Raw genomic sequence first — 16,756 nt, 5'->3', positions numbered from 1 at the left:
AGAAATGAAAGTTTGACCCCAGCCTGGGGTCCCTCAGGTACGTTAGAGGCTGTTGAGCCGTATGTTCCATGCCTGTCCCATCCAGCCCCCTTCTTTAGGGGGGAATTGAGTCCCAGCGCGGCCACATGGTGGTTGCGGCTTCAGCTGGGACTTCTGCTGTCCAGTAGGGCTCTCTGTCCTGTTTCCTCCCCTCTGACTTCCCCTATGGTTAGTAATTCCTGTCCTAAAGACATAGTAGAAAGTTCTTGCAGCCCCACCGACTGTGGAAACTTTTCTCGTGTTGCACCGTCCTGCGGGAGGTCTGGGGCTCTTCTGATCTGATCACCGTGGTTCTTGGTGGGACATCCTCCATCTCCGCCTCAGGCCTCGAATGTTCTCTTTCTTTGTTCTCCCTGGGTGGCCGCTGTCTGAGTCCACAGCCTTGGTCTCTTCTGCTTTCGGTGCTCTCTAACTGGCCAATGTCAGCACCGCACACTCAGCGCACCCTCTGTCCCTCTCAGCCTCAGGCTATGGTGTCTGTTTGGTGACGTGCATTCGTTTCTCTCTGGTGTCCCCAGTGGGAGTGGGAATGGTGACAACTCTAATCCATATTCACCCTGCCTTATTCACCATTTGTCTTGGGGCTCCCAAGACAAATGGCCACAAACTGAGGTGCTTCAAACAGCAGACGCTTGTCCTCTCACTGTTCAGGAGACCACAGGTCTCAGTCAGGGGGTCACAGGGCTGCTTCATCTGGAAGCGGTGGGGGAGAATGTGTGCAGGCCTCTCCTAGGCCCTGCCGGCTCAGCCGTCCTTCTATTCCTTGGCTTGTGTCCGCATCCATCCAGTCTCCGCCTCTGTCTTCACACAGCCTTCTTCCCTCTGCCTCTGTGTCTGCTTTCTCTTATGAAGACACCAGTCGTTGGTGACTTCCCCCAGTACAGAATGACCTCATCTTAATTCTATCTGTAAAGACCCCATTTCCAAGTAAGGTCACATTGTGAGGTTCCAGGCGGGTGTGGGCTTTGGAGGGAGACCCTGGTGAGCCTAGCATGCCCGCACGTCATCCCTTCTCTCCTGTGAGTCCTGGCAGTGACAGATTTCAGAGGACATTGGTAGGCCAGAGAACATGGAGAGCAGAGAGCCCATGGCCATTCCTGCGCTGTCTGCTGGAATTCTGCAGGAAGCAGAGCCTGCCCTGCTCCTTACACCTCCTCACTCTGTGCCTCTTCCCCCACAGGCCTTACTGAAGATGGACTGCCAGGGCCTGGTGGTCAGACTCATCCAGGACTTTGTGCTCCTGACCACGGCCGTGGAGGTGGCCCACCGCTGGCGGGAGCTGGCTGAGAAGCTGGCCAAGGTCTCCAAGCAGCAGATGGACGCCTACGAGTCTCCCCACCGGGACAGGAATGGGGTTGTGGACAGCGAGGTGAGCAGCGGCTGGAGCCCCTCTATCCGTGGGCCCCTCAGACCTGTGTCGTGCAGCCGTAAAACCATCTGCCTCGCAGCAGTTCCGGGAGGATGTGACGGGTGGAAATGCGCGTGCCTGTGCCCAGCACTGGGTGCCTCACTGAGCAGGAGCCGCCCTTTGGATTGGTTGTCGCAAGTCTTGTCTTTAGGGTGTCAAGGCTGTTCCACACGACATGGGCAGGACAGACAGAACTGCCTGTCCCATGCTTATTTTGATCTTAAATTACCATTGGTAGCATTGAACAATGCCGTAATGCACACACAGGGGCCTTTGTGAGCCGCTCTGGGCTGGGGCGATACCTGGTATGTTACATAACTTGGGCCAAAGCCGGTGCGGCCGGGCTCTCACTCAGAGGTCCTTTGTTCTTGCTTGTGTGTGGAGGGCACCCTGGTGAGCTTCCTGGAAGACAGTTCGGGCTTGCAAGATCTAGGAAGGAGGTAGTCCCAAGCACAAGGGTGTCTTTTATGAACAGAATGAATTTCCAAACGGCACAGAGAAAAGGTGCCGTGATGATTTTCTGTTTATTCATTTGTTGCACACCTACTCTTGCACAAAGCCCTGCTCTTCCCTCTGGAACGTGCTGACACTGGCCCCGAGATGCTTCCACTGTTCTTCTGTGGGCTTGTCGCACTCTTGAAAGAGTGTCCCAGATAGTAACTACAGGAGCCGCACTAAGTAATAGGAACAAATCTCGTTCTGTCTCCTCATCTTTCTTCCTCTCTCCCTCCTTTTGTTTGTTTTTTTTTTTTTTACTGCACCTCCCAGGCCATGTGGAAGCCTGCATATGACTTCCTACTCACCTGGAGCCATCAGATCGGGGACAGCTACCGGGATGTCATCCAGGAGCTGCACCTGGGCCTGGACAAGATGAAAAACCCCATCACCAAGCGCTGGAAGCACCTCACTGGGACTCTGATCTTGGTGAACTCCCTGGACATTCTGAGAGCAGCCGCCTTCAGCCCCGCGGACCAGGACGACTTTGTGATTTGAATGGGTCCCCTCCCCTCCTGCTGCCATGACCGCAGAGCTGAAGAGGGAGGAAGGGGTGGCTGCCTGAACATATTTAGGGTCTGCCAGCTGGACCTATACCCGTAATGCGCCACCCTTCTCCATCAAGGGAGAGGCCTGAAGGGACTTCCTACCAGAGGTCATTGCCAGTCGCATAGCTTTCTATTTGTTAAGTATAAATTTAAATTGGAAATCATTTTTTTAAAGAATGAGGGGAAGGGATGGATGAGAAAGGTGGTATCTAATTTTTTTATGGACCATAAAGGTTTAAAAGAAAATAGGGGCACAGGCTGTTGAGGTTTTTATGTTGTCACAGGCCTTTTTAAATTATGTTAGGGATGTACACAGGTATTTAAAGGTCACTGGGGGCATTTCTGATTTCCAGCCACACTTTGCATTTCAACACTCAGCCCGGAAAGACACTTCTTCGGTTGTTGGACCTCTTTCACATCCTACATGTAAGAAGGGGAATCGCATGGGGAAAAGTGGCTTTTTAGTAAACGGGTACAGCTCACACCCTTCCTGAGAAGGCCCAAGGTCCTGCCCCCTCCCTGGATTTGACTGTCCTCGGTGCTTTGTCTCATGCATAGTAAATGGCCATCCACAGAACGTGTGACTCTTTGGTGAGCTTTACTGAGCAGAGTGAAGTCCTGCTAACATACTAGCATTTAGGTGCCGTGAGCTGTTTCTGCCAGTAGATTAGAAAGCAGTCAGGAGTTGACAGTCTTTAGGATCCCTGCCCGTGTGCAATCAGTCCTTCACAAGAGCAGTGCCATTTGAGAGTGAGGTGGTCCCTGCTGCTACCAGGCTATTGTCCTGTTTCTTCCTGGGGTCAAAGCAGTGCTTCCCATCGAGTTTGCCGCCTCTTCTGTGGACAGGAAGAAAACTTCATGATGAAACCAGAGCCTTGGTGGCCACCGACTGTCGTGTTTGTGGCAGATGCTGTGGTTGGCCTCACAGGCAACGCCTTATGCCAACGTGCAGAGGTGCCAGCTGCCATTTGCCAAACTCTGCATTTCATTTCATCTAAGGCTTAACCCCTCTTCCCTCCCGGTGTACCTGTGTCTCCTCCAAAAGAAGTAATCGTTTAGATGAAACCGTCTTTTGTACAATGTAAAGATCATCTGAGGAAGGTGACCATTTTGTAAAAATGAAAACGTGTCTCACATAAAGTCAGGAACTTGGCAAAGTGTGGCATTGATAACTGGGGTGCAGACATGCGGTGTGAATTTCATGACACACGGTAGATGTTGCATCTTAGAAGGGAGCGGCAGGCAGGACTGATTCCTGGCAAATCAGTAGAATGCGGTGAGCCCCAGCAACAAGTCAGGACACACCCGGTGTGTCTGCTATTGTCAGGGGCCATTTGGGATCCCAAATCTCATTCTCTAAAACTGCTTTCTTGAAACGCGTTACTTCCTTAGTATAATCAACGTATACTCCCTTATTGGCCTGAAACGTTATATAGCTACTTATTCAGATACTGAAGACCAACACTAGCTATTGTATGCTGCAAGAACCAGGACACACAATTCCCCAGTCATCCCACGATACAGCCTTCCATTGTGCTTCTCAACTCAACCCCATAATTTCTCCCAGAGATCATCTGTCACCTTTTCCCCAAAGAAGAAACAAAACCAGTTGCACCTTAAACCATGGATATTTTTCCTCAGGGGCTTTAAAGAGTTTCCTATGCAACGTGTCTTGTAGCACAAATAAAATTCTACAAAAGTTGCAGTAAATTTTATTTGGATATTTTAACCTGTTAAGTGTGTGTGTTTTTTCTGTACCCAACCAAACTTTCAATAAAACAAAAATAAAACCTAATGTAAGTATTTGTACATAGACCAGTGGCTGCCTCCCCGAAATAGTCACCCCTAGATGACAGGACAGCAGCTGCCGTGGCAGGTGTCTGTTTTCTTGGTATTCATTTAATTTGCTCTTGAAACGCCAATAACTCAGTCATCACTAACCAAATGGGAATCGCTGCCACCCAGGGCACCCGCAGGGAAGCACACTGATGGCTTGCTTTTTTCTGGGTCCTGTGAATTGGCAACCCCATTCCCACAAGACAAGGTTTAGGATGGAGCTATTTCTGTGTGCCAGGCGTCAGCCTTGAAATGCGGATTACAGCAAACAAGCGCAGACCATGCTTTAGGAAGATGGTGTTGTGGGGGAGATCGCAGTGCAGGAGCTCCTAATGGAGACCAACTTCACTTGGAGGTAGGGTGAGGAGTGGGGCTTATGGAAATCTTTCTCGAGAACCTGACTTTGATGCAAGGCTTGAAGGCTAAATGGGAGCCAGCTAGACCAGCAACAGGCTAGACCTGGGGACCAGTGCCTTCGCAGCGTTGATGAGACAGGGTGCGTGGGGGCAAGGAGAGGCTGAGCCCTCTCTGTGGCTGGGACTTGTGGAGTGAGCATGAGCCCTCTGTTAGCTGGACTCTTTCCACCCCTTGTGCCTGTGTTAATTCCACCTGCAGCACCTACCAGCTGGGTCCACACACCCATTTTGCAGTCGAGGACAGGGCGCAATGTGTCCCATAATTTACACAGCTAATAAGAGAGGCAGGGACTTCAACTCAGGACTGCCGTAACCAGGTGCCCTCCATGGCTTAGGACAACAGATATGTGTTCTGTCACAGTTTTGGGGGCCAGATGTTTGAAATCAAGGTATCACATGGTTGCTTGTTCTCTGTGACTAAATCTCTTTCCTTAGAAAGACACCAGTCATAGGATTTAAAGCCCACCCTAATCCATCAAGACTTCATCTTAACTTGATGACATCTAGGATGACCCTGTCTCTAAGTAGGGTCACATTCACAACAGGGTTTAGGACTTTGATGTGTCTTTTTTTTTTTTTTTTTTTTGAGACAGAGTCTCGCTCCGCCACCAGGCTAGAGTGCAATGGCGCGATCTCGGCTCACTGCAACCTCCACCTCCCAGGTTCAAGCAATACTCCTGCCTCAGCCTCCTGAGTAGCTGAGACTACAGGCGCACACCCAGCTAATTTTTGTGTTTTTAGTAGAGATGGGGTTTCACCATGTTGGCCAGGATGGTCTCGATCTCTTGACCTCGTGATCCGCCTACCTCGGTCTCCCAAAGTGCTGGGATTACAGGCATGAGCCACCGCACCTGGCCGGATGTGTCTTTTTAGGGGCACAATTCACCCGCCGCCCGGCGCATGGCTGGCCCTTTGGGCATGGCCTGCTTGGGAAGAATGGTGCAGGGCAGGAATCGGTTTTGATCTATCTTTGTGCCCTCCGCCCAACACAAAGCCGGGGTGGAGGAAGGCACTTCTTAAAGGAAGAAAGCTCTTCTGATGACTGACTGCTGTGTTTGCCCAAGATCCATCCTCTCCCTGAGCAAGCGACTGGGCTGTCTTTCCCCATCTCCCTTGTGGTCCAGTGCGGTTCAGCTGGGGGATAGGAACCCAAATGCTACCAGTTGCCTGCTGTTGAGTCCAGCTTGCAGGAACCTTCCAGAAATCCTCTACTCTTCCAGCTAATCAGGAAGAACTTCAAGGCCCGAAAGGTGAGGCAGGGGCATACAGAAGGACCACAGGTCCCTGAGGGACTCCTCTAAGCTCTGTCCAGCAAAGTATCTCACGCAGCATCTAGACAGAAAACGATGATTGGCCACCGAGAAGGTGAGAGTTTCTTATTACAGTGGCTGGCACTGCTTTCCCTCATCCCAGGTACACTGTACCCAGATGATCACTGTCACCCACAAGCTGGCAGGGAATGCAGTTTGTTCTTAACAGGGAAACATCCCTACTACAGCCGGACTATTTCAGGCAACAAGAACAACCCCTTCATGCTATTTTTTCTTGGCCTATACATGTTCAGAATTGGTTGGTACCAGTCTGAATATGAATGAAGATTTTTCTCCCAAATACTCCTTAGGCCCAGCCAAGTAGCTCAGTGAAAGCTCCAGTTTTTCATTGATGTTGATTTTTTTTTTTTGATGTTGACTTTGACATTGACATTCTTGAGAATGATAATTAACATAACGTTATGATATTTGTAGGTGTTCTTTAGGAAAAGATTTAATTAGAAAAAAATTAGGCTCTGACTTATCTAGAAAAGGACAGTTTTGTCCCTGATTAATTCTTGCCTCGATCTGCACCTGGCCATCTTTCTGTGAAGCCACTTGGGGCCTGTACCAAGTCAGTTATTTTGTAATCCTCCAGCCCCCAGCCCCTCTGAGCCATCACCCCACAGGGGTGCCCGAGCTCAGACTCGGTCCTGGAACTCCTCCCCATCAGCGGTCACCAGATTTCATCAACTCACAGCTCTCACAACCATGCCTATTGCCATGATCAGAATGAAGACCTTTTTTTTCTTCCCTTGATGCTCATCCTCTCTCTATTTGGGCAAGCTGCTCCATCACCCTCCCCCTGGTCCTCCCTCCAATTCTGTCCTGTATCTGGAGGACACAGGACTCTCCACAGGAGCCCTTCCTGATTCCTACTGTGTGGTCAGCTCTGGGCTCACCGCCTTTGCTGTGTCCCCGTGCACACCAACTTCCTACAGCATGCCCTTGACCATCCTTTTATAAACCTCCCTATGTTGGTCTAAGCTGTGCCCAGGCTGTGGCACCTTTCCTTCCCCACCCGACAGAGTCACACACAGCTCCCTGAGGACACGACCTTGTCCTGGCTCATCTCTGAATCCCAAGAGCCTAGCACAATCAATATTGGTTACTTGAAGGAATTGGTCCTATCTCTGCCACAGAAATGCATCTCCAAATAAGATGGCTTTGGCTATTGGAGTGAATAGAATGGGCTTCATGCCGTGTTTACAACCAATGTAAGAAACAAGTGAAAAGTTGTACACCAATGAATGCATCAAAACCAGCTTGGATTTTAAGAGGTCAAAGAGGAAACTTGCAGGGATGGAGTTTAATGAAGTGTATACCAAGAACCATTCTATTCCTTAATGAACAATTTTCTGGCATGAGGGAAACATTGTCAGTTTGGTCCATGATTTATGCTGCAATAAAATTTGGTTTTATGTAAAATAGATTGAAACGAACAACTTAGCTCTTTCTGTGCCATGGATCAACCCCTTTGGCAGTTTGATAAAGGCTATAAACTCAGTATTATGGAAATGCACATAAAAACCCTGGGATCACAGATGAAAGCAATTATGTTTACATACAATTACCAAAAATTTTTAGAAGTTGTGGTGTAATATATGTACCCCTTTATGCATTAAATAACACAATCTAGTAGTTCATCTTATGTCCCCCAGAAACTCAAAAGGATGGTCAAGGGCATGCTGTAGGAAGTTGGTGTGCACGGGGACACAGCAAAGGCGGTGAGCCCAGAGCTGACCACACAGTAGGAATCAGGAAGGGCTCCTGTGGAGAGTCCTGTGTCCTCCAGATACAGGACAGAATTGGAGGGAGGACCAGGGGGAGGGTGATGGAGCAGCTTGCCCAAATAGAGAGAGGATGAGCATCAAGGGAAGAAAAAAAAGACATTTAGATGTCTGCAAAAGCATTGGTGGAAATACAAATATCAGAGATTTCTATGTTTAGCACATCACAGGAACTCCTATTAGAGAGGTTCCTTGCCTAGACACATTCTTGAAGGAAATGCCAGTGTTCAGTTGCAGGTTAATGAAAATAAAGATGTAATGTTTTCACCTTATTAAAGAAAAAAGAGTTCATCCTAAGGAAACTGAAGTCACCCAGATTTGCTATACACATTTTTTAAGTGCTTGCATTAGTGTTTTCTGCTCCAGGCTAGCAAGAATTGTATCTTGAAAGCTTTGCTTCTCTGATAGAATTTTCTGCTTAATGAGGGAGAAGGAAAATGTGAAGAAATTAATTGGTTGCGCTTGTGACTTTTTAAATATCTAAAGTCATCTTTAGTAATTTTCAATTGGGCTTTTAAAAAATCTGTATGCTTATATCACATATATATTACAGCTTTCAATGTAATTTTCATTTGGGGAGGGTGCAGCACACAACTTAGCTGTGGGCAGCTTGGTGGAGGGCTGACTTGCTGCTCATCAGAGACAGGTTGGCCTGTGCCAGTCCTGGGCAAGCAGAGAGTCCAAGGGACAGCAAGGGAGAAAAGAGATGGTTCCTGGGCCTCTAGAAGTTTGTATCCAATAAGGAAGCGGCTGGGCGCGGTGGCTCACACCTGTAATCCCAGCACTTTGGGAGGCCGAGGTGGGTGGATCACGAGGTCAAGAGATCAAGACCAGCCTGGCCAACATGGTGAAACCCCATCTCTACTAAAAATGAAAAATTAGCTGGGCGTGGTGGCATGCACCTGTAGTCCCAGCTACTCGGGAGGCTGAGGCAGGAGAATTGCTTGAACCTAGGAGACAGAGGTTGCATTGAGCCGAGATCATGCCACTGCACTCCAGCCTGGCGCCTGGTGACAGAGCAAGACTCTGTCTCAAAAAAAAAAAAAAAAAAAAAAAGACACAGGAGCAGGCCAGGAGCAGTAGCTCATGCCTGTAATCCCAGCACTTTGGGAGGCCAAGGCAGGCAGATCACTTGAGGTCAGGAGTTCAAGACCAGCCTAGCCAACATGGCAAAACCCCATCTGTACTAAAAATACAAAAACTAGCCAGGCATGGTGGCAGGTGTCTGTACTCCCACCTACTCAGGAGGCTGAGGCGCAAAAATCAATTGAACCATGGAGGTGGAGGTTGCTGTGAGCTGAGATTGTGCCACTGCACTCTAGCTTGGGCGAGAAGATAAATTAAAAATTGGATTTAGGCCAGCCACAGTGGCTTACGCCTGTAATCCCAGCACTTTGGGAGGCCAAGGTGGGTGGATCACTTGAGGTCAGGAGTTCAAGACCAACCTGGCCAATACAGTGAAACCCTATTTCTACCAAAAGCACAAAAAATTAGCTGGGCATGGTAGTACATTCCTGTAATCCCAGCTACTAGGGAGGCCAAAGTGAGAGGATCGTTTGAACCGGGGAGGCAGAGGCTGCAGGGATTTGAGATTGTACCACTGTACTCCAGCCTGGACAACAGACTGAGACTCCATCTCAAAAAAAGAAAAAGAAAAAAAAAATTTTCATACCTGCTTAGCCTCTGCCATCAGCAGTCCCCTGGTTTAAGCAGATGAATGGAAGCTCCCAAACTCCAGCTTGGAGGTCATTGTGGACCCTGATGAAGCTTCCACTGGTACACGAAAAATGAGAGAAGGAAAGACAGCTCATGGAGGATTTGCATGAAGCCACATTGGTGCAAATCAAATAACTCTCTCTGATCCTGAGATTTAGCCCTTCACTCCTTTCTGGAGTTAAAATGTCCTATATCCTGGTGACTGAAGGTGAAAGTGGATTGTAGTGGTGGGAGTTGTTTTGGTGTTTCAACACCTCAAGCTTGGCAAGGTGAAAGGCTGGCCTATAACACATCACACATCGTTCCAGGCCTGTCCTGTTGAACACAGGGAGGCAGAGACGGGATGCCACTGCCTGCAGCATTTCCACAGCTGTCTGCCCTTGTGGCTGTTTCTGCCCTCACTGGGAGAGTGGCCTTTGTCATATCTTCTGAGTGCTCAGCATCTTGGAAACTCGTGCTATATTTGGGACCCTTAAAACACAAGCTCACAGCTCCCCTAGTAGTTAAATATAAACGTGTGACCAGAATCCACCATGCGGAGCTTGGACTCTGAGGCTCCAATTCATGCAGAAGGCAGGGAGGGAGCTGGCGTGAGCGTCAGGGAAGCAGTGGTCACCAGAGTGAGCTTGTGACCCAGCCGAGAGTCCGTGGGGGACACACAGTCATGGCAGTTTGCCCTAGTGCCAGGAACGTCTGCTACAGTCACACGTTCATCACCAGGCCAGTTCTGGATGCAGTTCCTGGAAGCTCAGCATTGAGTTTGGGGCTCAGCTCTCCCATCCCTGTTGAGAATTGCCTTGTTAAAGGAGACTTTTTGATGAAGAACCAACCCTTGGTAATTTCTGTTGCCTTCAAATTAGCACCTTTACTTCCTACTCAGTTTACCCCTTCAGGATTCAGTTCTGAAATCAGCTCCTAGGAAAGTCTTCTCAGATGCTTCCTTTGCGAAAAGGTCCTTCCTTTGTTTTCCCATAGCCCTCTGCCCTTACCACGAATATAACATGAATCTCTCTGTCTCCCAACTGAGTCTTTGCCTGGTGTATCCCATAGAGTGTGAAATGAACAAGGAGGATGCCACAGCACTGGACTTGCACTCAATAAATTCAAACTCACACTCAATACATTCTTGGATGAATGAAATCGTCAGAGAAATTCCCTCAGGGGCATAGAGGCCAGGTTCAAGTACCTGAATAGCTGTGTGAGTACCTTATGGTACTTCTTTCTTTCTTTTCTTTCTTTCTCTTTTTTTTTTTGAGACAGAGTCTTGCTCTGTCGCTAGCTGGAGTGCAGTGGCACAATCTCAGCTCACTGCAATGTTCACCTCCCAGGTTCAAGCTATTCCCCTGCCTCAGCCTCCCGAGTAGCTGGGACTGCAGGTGTGTGCCGGGACACTCGGCTAATTTTTTGTATTTTAGTAGAGATAGTGTTTCACCATGACCAAGATGGTCTCGATCTCCTGACCTTGTGATCTGCCTTCCTTGGCCTCCCAAAGTGCTGGGATTACAGGCAAGAACCACCACGCCCAGCATCCTCCTTCTTTCTTAATCAAACAAATACATGTTTTGTGGGGGAAACCAGACTGTGTTCTAGAAAGTTTCATCTCTCCTCGATTTTAGTTTGCTGGTCTTCCCGCTATAATGTTACATATGTTTAACTCAGCTGAAGCTCACACTTTGGAATAACAAGTGCTTGCTTTATTTTTCACACACCCACATATTTTTCTTCACTCCAAGTGCAAAATCAGTTCACACCCAGGGTGTAGATGATCCCACTTAAGCGAGAATAGCAAGTGTGGGTACACTTGGTGGACATCTGTAGCCTCAGGTAAGCTCTCTGGGTGTCAAAGTGTTCTCTGAACAGCCCCCTGACACCTGAGCCAGCCCAAGGCAGGTAGAGGCGGGTAGGGAGGTTGGTTGCCTGGCAACTCCAGCAGGCTCCAAGCCATCCTTTCTGTCTGGGAGAGAAAAGATCCGGAGAACTGAGTCACTTACATTTTTTATTCTGAGCTTGGTTAGAACCAACATACACAGAATGAGGAATTTACAGGAGAACTCGCACTGACAGGTTGGCATCACAACCTGTAACATTGACAAGTATGAACGTAGCTCTGTGCCCCATTTATGGTAGTGCAAGATGGGGTGGATTCATTGAGCAGCCAGTGAATTCATAAGGATATAATTATGCATTAAAAATCTCTTTAGAAAATCAGATTCCAGTAGTCCCAGGCGCTTTGCACAACACCTTTATATATTCCTCATTATCACATTTTCCACGTGATAGATGAGCTGAGAAATTAAAGACAGGAAAGGGGATGTGTGTGAGTTGAGGGACTCAGGGCACTTGACCTACTTAAAAATAATTCACACAGACCGTGATTTATGGAGTTTTCCCAGGTCCTGGGAGATAGCTATCATTTTTCAAATATTAGATCTGTACAAAATATATAGAGATGTACCAAAAGCTGATGTCACTGTGCCAGGCACAAGAATATCAAAACAAGCATAATATTTTTTGCACTTAGAAATTCATATCCAAGCAAAAGCAATTCCATTTTCTGTTTGTGACATGCATGCAACATATTCCAAAATTCTACTTGAAATATTATTGAAGTCCTTTGATGTAGTAAGGCAGCCTTCTCTCCTTCAATGAAAGAGTTTTGTACGATTCCTCACACTTCACTTCAAACAAAGCAGTTTCTTGGTGTCATTGTTAGTATCACTATTTTCAGGATGTCTTAAAAATATGTTTTCTAGGCTGGGTGCAGTGGCTCATGCCTGTAATCCTAACACTTTGGGAGGCTGAGATGGGAGCATTGCTTGAAGCCAGGAGTTCGAGACCAGCCTGGACAACATAACGAGACCCCATCTCTAAAATAGATAAATAAATAAATAAATATTTTTTTAAAAAAATGTTTTCCTTACATTATTAAATTTTTTTTTTTGAGGCAGGATCTCTTCCTTGTTGCCCAGGCTGGAGTACAGTGGCATCATCACGGCTCACTGCAGCCTCAACCACCTGGGCTCAAGTGATTCTCCCACCTCAGCCTCCTAAGTAGCTGAGACCACAGCTGTGTGCCACCACCATGCCCGGCTAATTTTTTTTTTTCACTTTTAGTGGAGATGAGGTCTTGCCATGTTGCCTAAGCTGGTCTCAAACTACTGGCTTTAAGCCATCTTCCCACCTTGAACCCCCAAAGTGCTGGGATTGCAAGCATGAGCCACTACACCCAGCCACATTATTGAAATTTTTATAAAATTCTCTTATTTGGGTATTTTTCAAGTCAACCAGATCACAACAGAGCTCTGGTTGAAATATAATTATTTTCTTGGATTTCCATGTATTTTCTTTCATTCACAGCTGTGGGAGGAGGCTGACTGGGTGGGTACCAGCCTAGTAATTGGAGAAAATGAAAGAATTCCGCTATATAATATCCTTCCGAAGACACAGTTGCTGTGACTACTCTTCTGTGTCTTTAAGTGTAGCCCATGGAGCTCCTGAAGAAAACTCAGCAGGAGAAAGCCGACTAAAACTCCGGGTTCCAAGGCCTTCCCAGGCCTCCTGAATCTGATGGCTGTGGAGGCCCAGGAATCTGCATTTTAGCAAGCTTTCCATCTCATTCCTTTGTGTCCTAACGTGTGAGGACAGGTTCCATTTTTAATTTTGTTTGGTAAAATTCTAGACCGAAAAGAAACAAATGACTTCCATGTCTGGATAGGAGGGGGCGGGTGCTGTGTTGCGATTTCTAAATATTTCAGCGGCCACAGCTCGGCCTCTTCCCGCGGCACTTCCTGACTTCCAATCATTGTCCAACTTGCAGTCACCTCCCGCTGAACTTTAATTAAAATGCAGGCAGTTGTGCTCAGGGAGCCTTCTTGATGCTGACCATGTGACTGGGACCTGTTTGGCTGCCCCCGCTGAGAGGGATAAAGGAGCCAGCCAGGGCTTAGCAACAGACCCCCTCTCTCTTCCCAGTGTCTGTCTCAGGCTTTCTGTGCATTGGAGAGAGTGATTTTTATCCCCCTGCTGGAAACTCCAAAACAGGACAGCATATGCGCCTGGCCAGGTGGAGGCTTGGGGCTGACCCGGGCCTATGTGTTCAGGGACTAAGGGCCATGTCTATTTGGATGGACAGAGGCTCCCTGTCTCTGTGGAAGGCACCACGTGGGCAGATCCACAGTCTTCACATCTGGCCGATGCCAGTCTTCAGACAGGACTTTGCTTAGGTCCCTCTTGCACACTGGTACATGTTCAGAAGACCTTTGTGAGTCCTTGGGAGGTGTGCAGATGAGGTATTTGTGTGTGAGTGTGTGTGTGAGTGCACGCGCATGCGCATGTGTGTGTGTGTGAGAGTGCGTGTGTGTGTGTCTCCACCAGGGCCAAAGAGGGTCTGAGACAAGTCCAGGTCCTGGCATTCCTCACCCTGGGCAACACTAGGACTGCAGAAGCAAAAGTGGCCTCAGTTTTATTCCTAGGGCACCTGGACTAATAACAGCCAAGATTCACTTAGCACTTGGCCCACGCCCATCACAGGCCTAAGAACTTTGGAGATTCTTAACTCATGCGACTCTGGCAACATCCTGTAAAGTAGACGGAACTATTATCTTCATATTTCAACCAAGAACCTGAGGCACAGAGGGGTGAAGTAACTTTCCCAAGGTCACACAGCTAGGAAGTGTGGAGCTGTGATCTAAACGCAGCTCCAGGGCTCTACAGCGGGTGCAGTCTCCTGCCGCCACCATACTGAGGTGATGGTTTTCTCAGTCAAAAACCCCAGCAAGAGAAAGAAATAGCGACTTCATTCAGAGTGGTGAATGGCAAACATTGCAATTCCTCACTCGTTACATAAAGGGGACCGTGAGAAGTACCGTGAGAAGTGGAGAAAGATTTGCCGTAGATTTGATGCGTTTTGTTTTTAATTTCCTTTGGTCCAGCAGATGTGATAGTTTGTATTCTCTCTGCACCCTCTGATGGCTGGCGTGGAGACAGCACACAGACCTCCTGAACCAAGAGTGAGTTTAAAATTTGCTGCAACATAAATGTCTATCAGTAATGGAATAGTCAGATACCTTACACTACATTCATACAACGGCATCCTGGTCCACCATGCAAAGGGAAAATGCAGCCCTGTAATTATTGGTGTGAAAGGCCTTCCAAGATATAGGAAGGGGAAAAAAGAGAGCGCTGAGTATAAAATCTCTCATTCATAGAGAGAAAAAAAATAGAGCTGTACATGAAGTATGTCTAAAATGACAAGAAACTTAGTCATGGGTTTGCGGGGACTCCAGATGTCCCGGGGGCTTGTTGATGCCCCAGATGAACATTTGGGGGAAGGACAGTTTCCATTGTGTATCCTTTTATGCTATTTAGGATCTTACTCAGTGCCAATGTAATTTTCATAATTCTACAGACTTTTTTGCTGCAGATAATTTATGAAATGAGAGCAATTTAGACTTGGCTGTAAGTACCCAAGGCATAGAGCAAACACCCCAATTTGCAAAATTAAAAATCAAACAAGTGCCTAATTAACATGTTGTTAATCAACAAAGTGGGCATATATAGGCAGATAATCAAAGCGGATTGTGGACGCCTACGAGACTTCTGCAGCCAGGGTCCATGGACTGGTTTTAGGGGGTGTATTAGTCCATTTTCACACTGCTGATATAGACATACACGATACTGGCTAATTTATAAGAAAAAGAGGTTTAATGGACTCACAGTTTCACATGGCTGGGGAGGCCCCACAACCACGGTAGAAGGTGAAGGGTGCATCTTATGTGGCAGCGGCAAGAGAAAGAATGAGAACCAAGAGAAAGGGGTTTCCCCTTATAAAATCGTCAGCTCTCATGAGGCTTATTCACTACCAGGAGAACAGTGTGGGGAAATCGCCCCAATGATTCAATTTATCTCCCACCAGGTCCCTCCCACAGCACGTGGGAAACATGAGAGCTACAATTCAAGATGAGATCTGGGTGGAGACACAGACAAACCGTAACAGGGGGTCTATGGAACCCTCAAAACGATGCACAAGTGTTTTGCTAATTTTGGCCTGTGCACCTTCTGAGGAGATTTGTGATCCACAAAAGTTTAATAACCATTAACCTAGAGGTAGGAAAAGGAGGATGCCAGTGTATTATTCAAAGGTTAATGAGTATTGGTGAGGGACGCTCCAGCACAAAGCTAAACAAAAAAAAGTGTGAGGCCATTCGTCTCCAGGGACCACCTCACTGGCTGTGATGTCCAGGCACACCTTGCCCAGATGCTCTCAGCAAATACACATCAAGCAAAGCACACCCACAGCCTGCGCCTGCACCTCTGCCAGTCCACAGGATCGCGTTCCACTGGCTGCAGCAAGAACCCAACCGAGAGCAGATGTGCCAAGGGAAGGGTTGCATTTTCTCACCTAATGTGTTGTTCAGGGTCGGTGAGTGTCCCTTACTCAAAAGACACAGCCTCCTTCAGAGTGCAGCTTTGTCCCACAGTGAACACACTTGCTGCACCTTGGTGTTGGGTTCATTTTCCAGGCAGGAGGAAGGGCAGGGGGCTCTGCCAGCTCAGTCTGTCTCTTTGTGATAGGGAAACAAGGACTTTGCAGGTGACTGCACTCAGTGAAATTCTGTTGCATTGCATTAGCAGAGCTGTGCTCCATGGCTGCCCCGGTTATAGGGAGCCTGGGGTGGGGCAGGGAGGATTAAGTTCACTTGTTGGTTACAACTTACCTGTGGACCACTAGGGGTGCCGCTCATCAGGAAGAATAGAAGTGGAGAGAAATTAGGCAGACCCCAAGTGGAGTCCGCCATGTATGGCTTTGTTTCCCCTGTGAGCTGGCAAGCACAGATTCCTGGATCAACTGGGACTAAAAACTGGCCCAATACCCCCGTTGTGAAAGTGCAGCCAGAGGATATGACTCACAACCTGCACGCACTACTGCCACTGGAATCTAAGATGAATGTAATGACACAATTTCTGACTACTCAAGTTTTATTCTAATAAAAGTGCTTGACACAAGTGGAGCAGAAAATGCGTCTGGTCATCAGGGAAGTGGCTTAATGGAGAAAGTGGGAGATAAATTGACAAGAAATGGTCTTGAACCAAATGACCAAACAAGTCTTTAAGAGTGCAGAGTGACTGCAGGTGGCTGCACAGAGTGACTGCAGGTGGGGGCACAGAGAGACTGCAGGTGGGGGCACAGAGTGACTGC

The 16,756-nt window shown here is 47.8% G+C and overlaps 1 protein-coding gene across 2 annotated transcripts in view; it reads left to right on the top strand.

The window, feature by feature from the left end:
- Window positions 1-4,219, top strand: part of SH3BP4 (SH3 domain binding protein 4) — a 101,102-nt gene extending 96,883 nt beyond the window's left edge. For both annotated transcript variants that reach the window (XM_032277835.1, XM_032277836.1), the window contains 2 exons: window positions 1,220-1,408; window positions 2,216-4,219. In XM_032277835.1, the coding sequence (XP_032133726.1) occupies window positions 1,220-1,408; window positions 2,216-2,440 (414 nt within the window). In that variant the 3' untranslated portion in view covers window positions 2,441-4,219. The remainder of the gene's footprint in view (window positions 1-1,219; window positions 1,409-2,215) is intronic.
- The last annotated feature ends 12,537 nt before the right edge of the window (window positions 4,220-16,756 follow it).

Source organism: Sapajus apella, unplaced genomic scaffold, assembly GCF_009761245.1.
Source record: "Sapajus apella isolate SASKATOON/1434 unplaced genomic scaffold, GSC_monkey_1.0 scaffold10, whole genome shotgun sequence".
Classification (NCBI taxonomy): domain Eukaryota; kingdom Metazoa; phylum Chordata; class Mammalia; order Primates; family Cebidae; genus Sapajus; species Sapajus apella.
The sequence above is the reverse complement of the archived record's forward strand: the minus strand, read 5'-3'. Positions and strand labels throughout refer to the sequence as shown.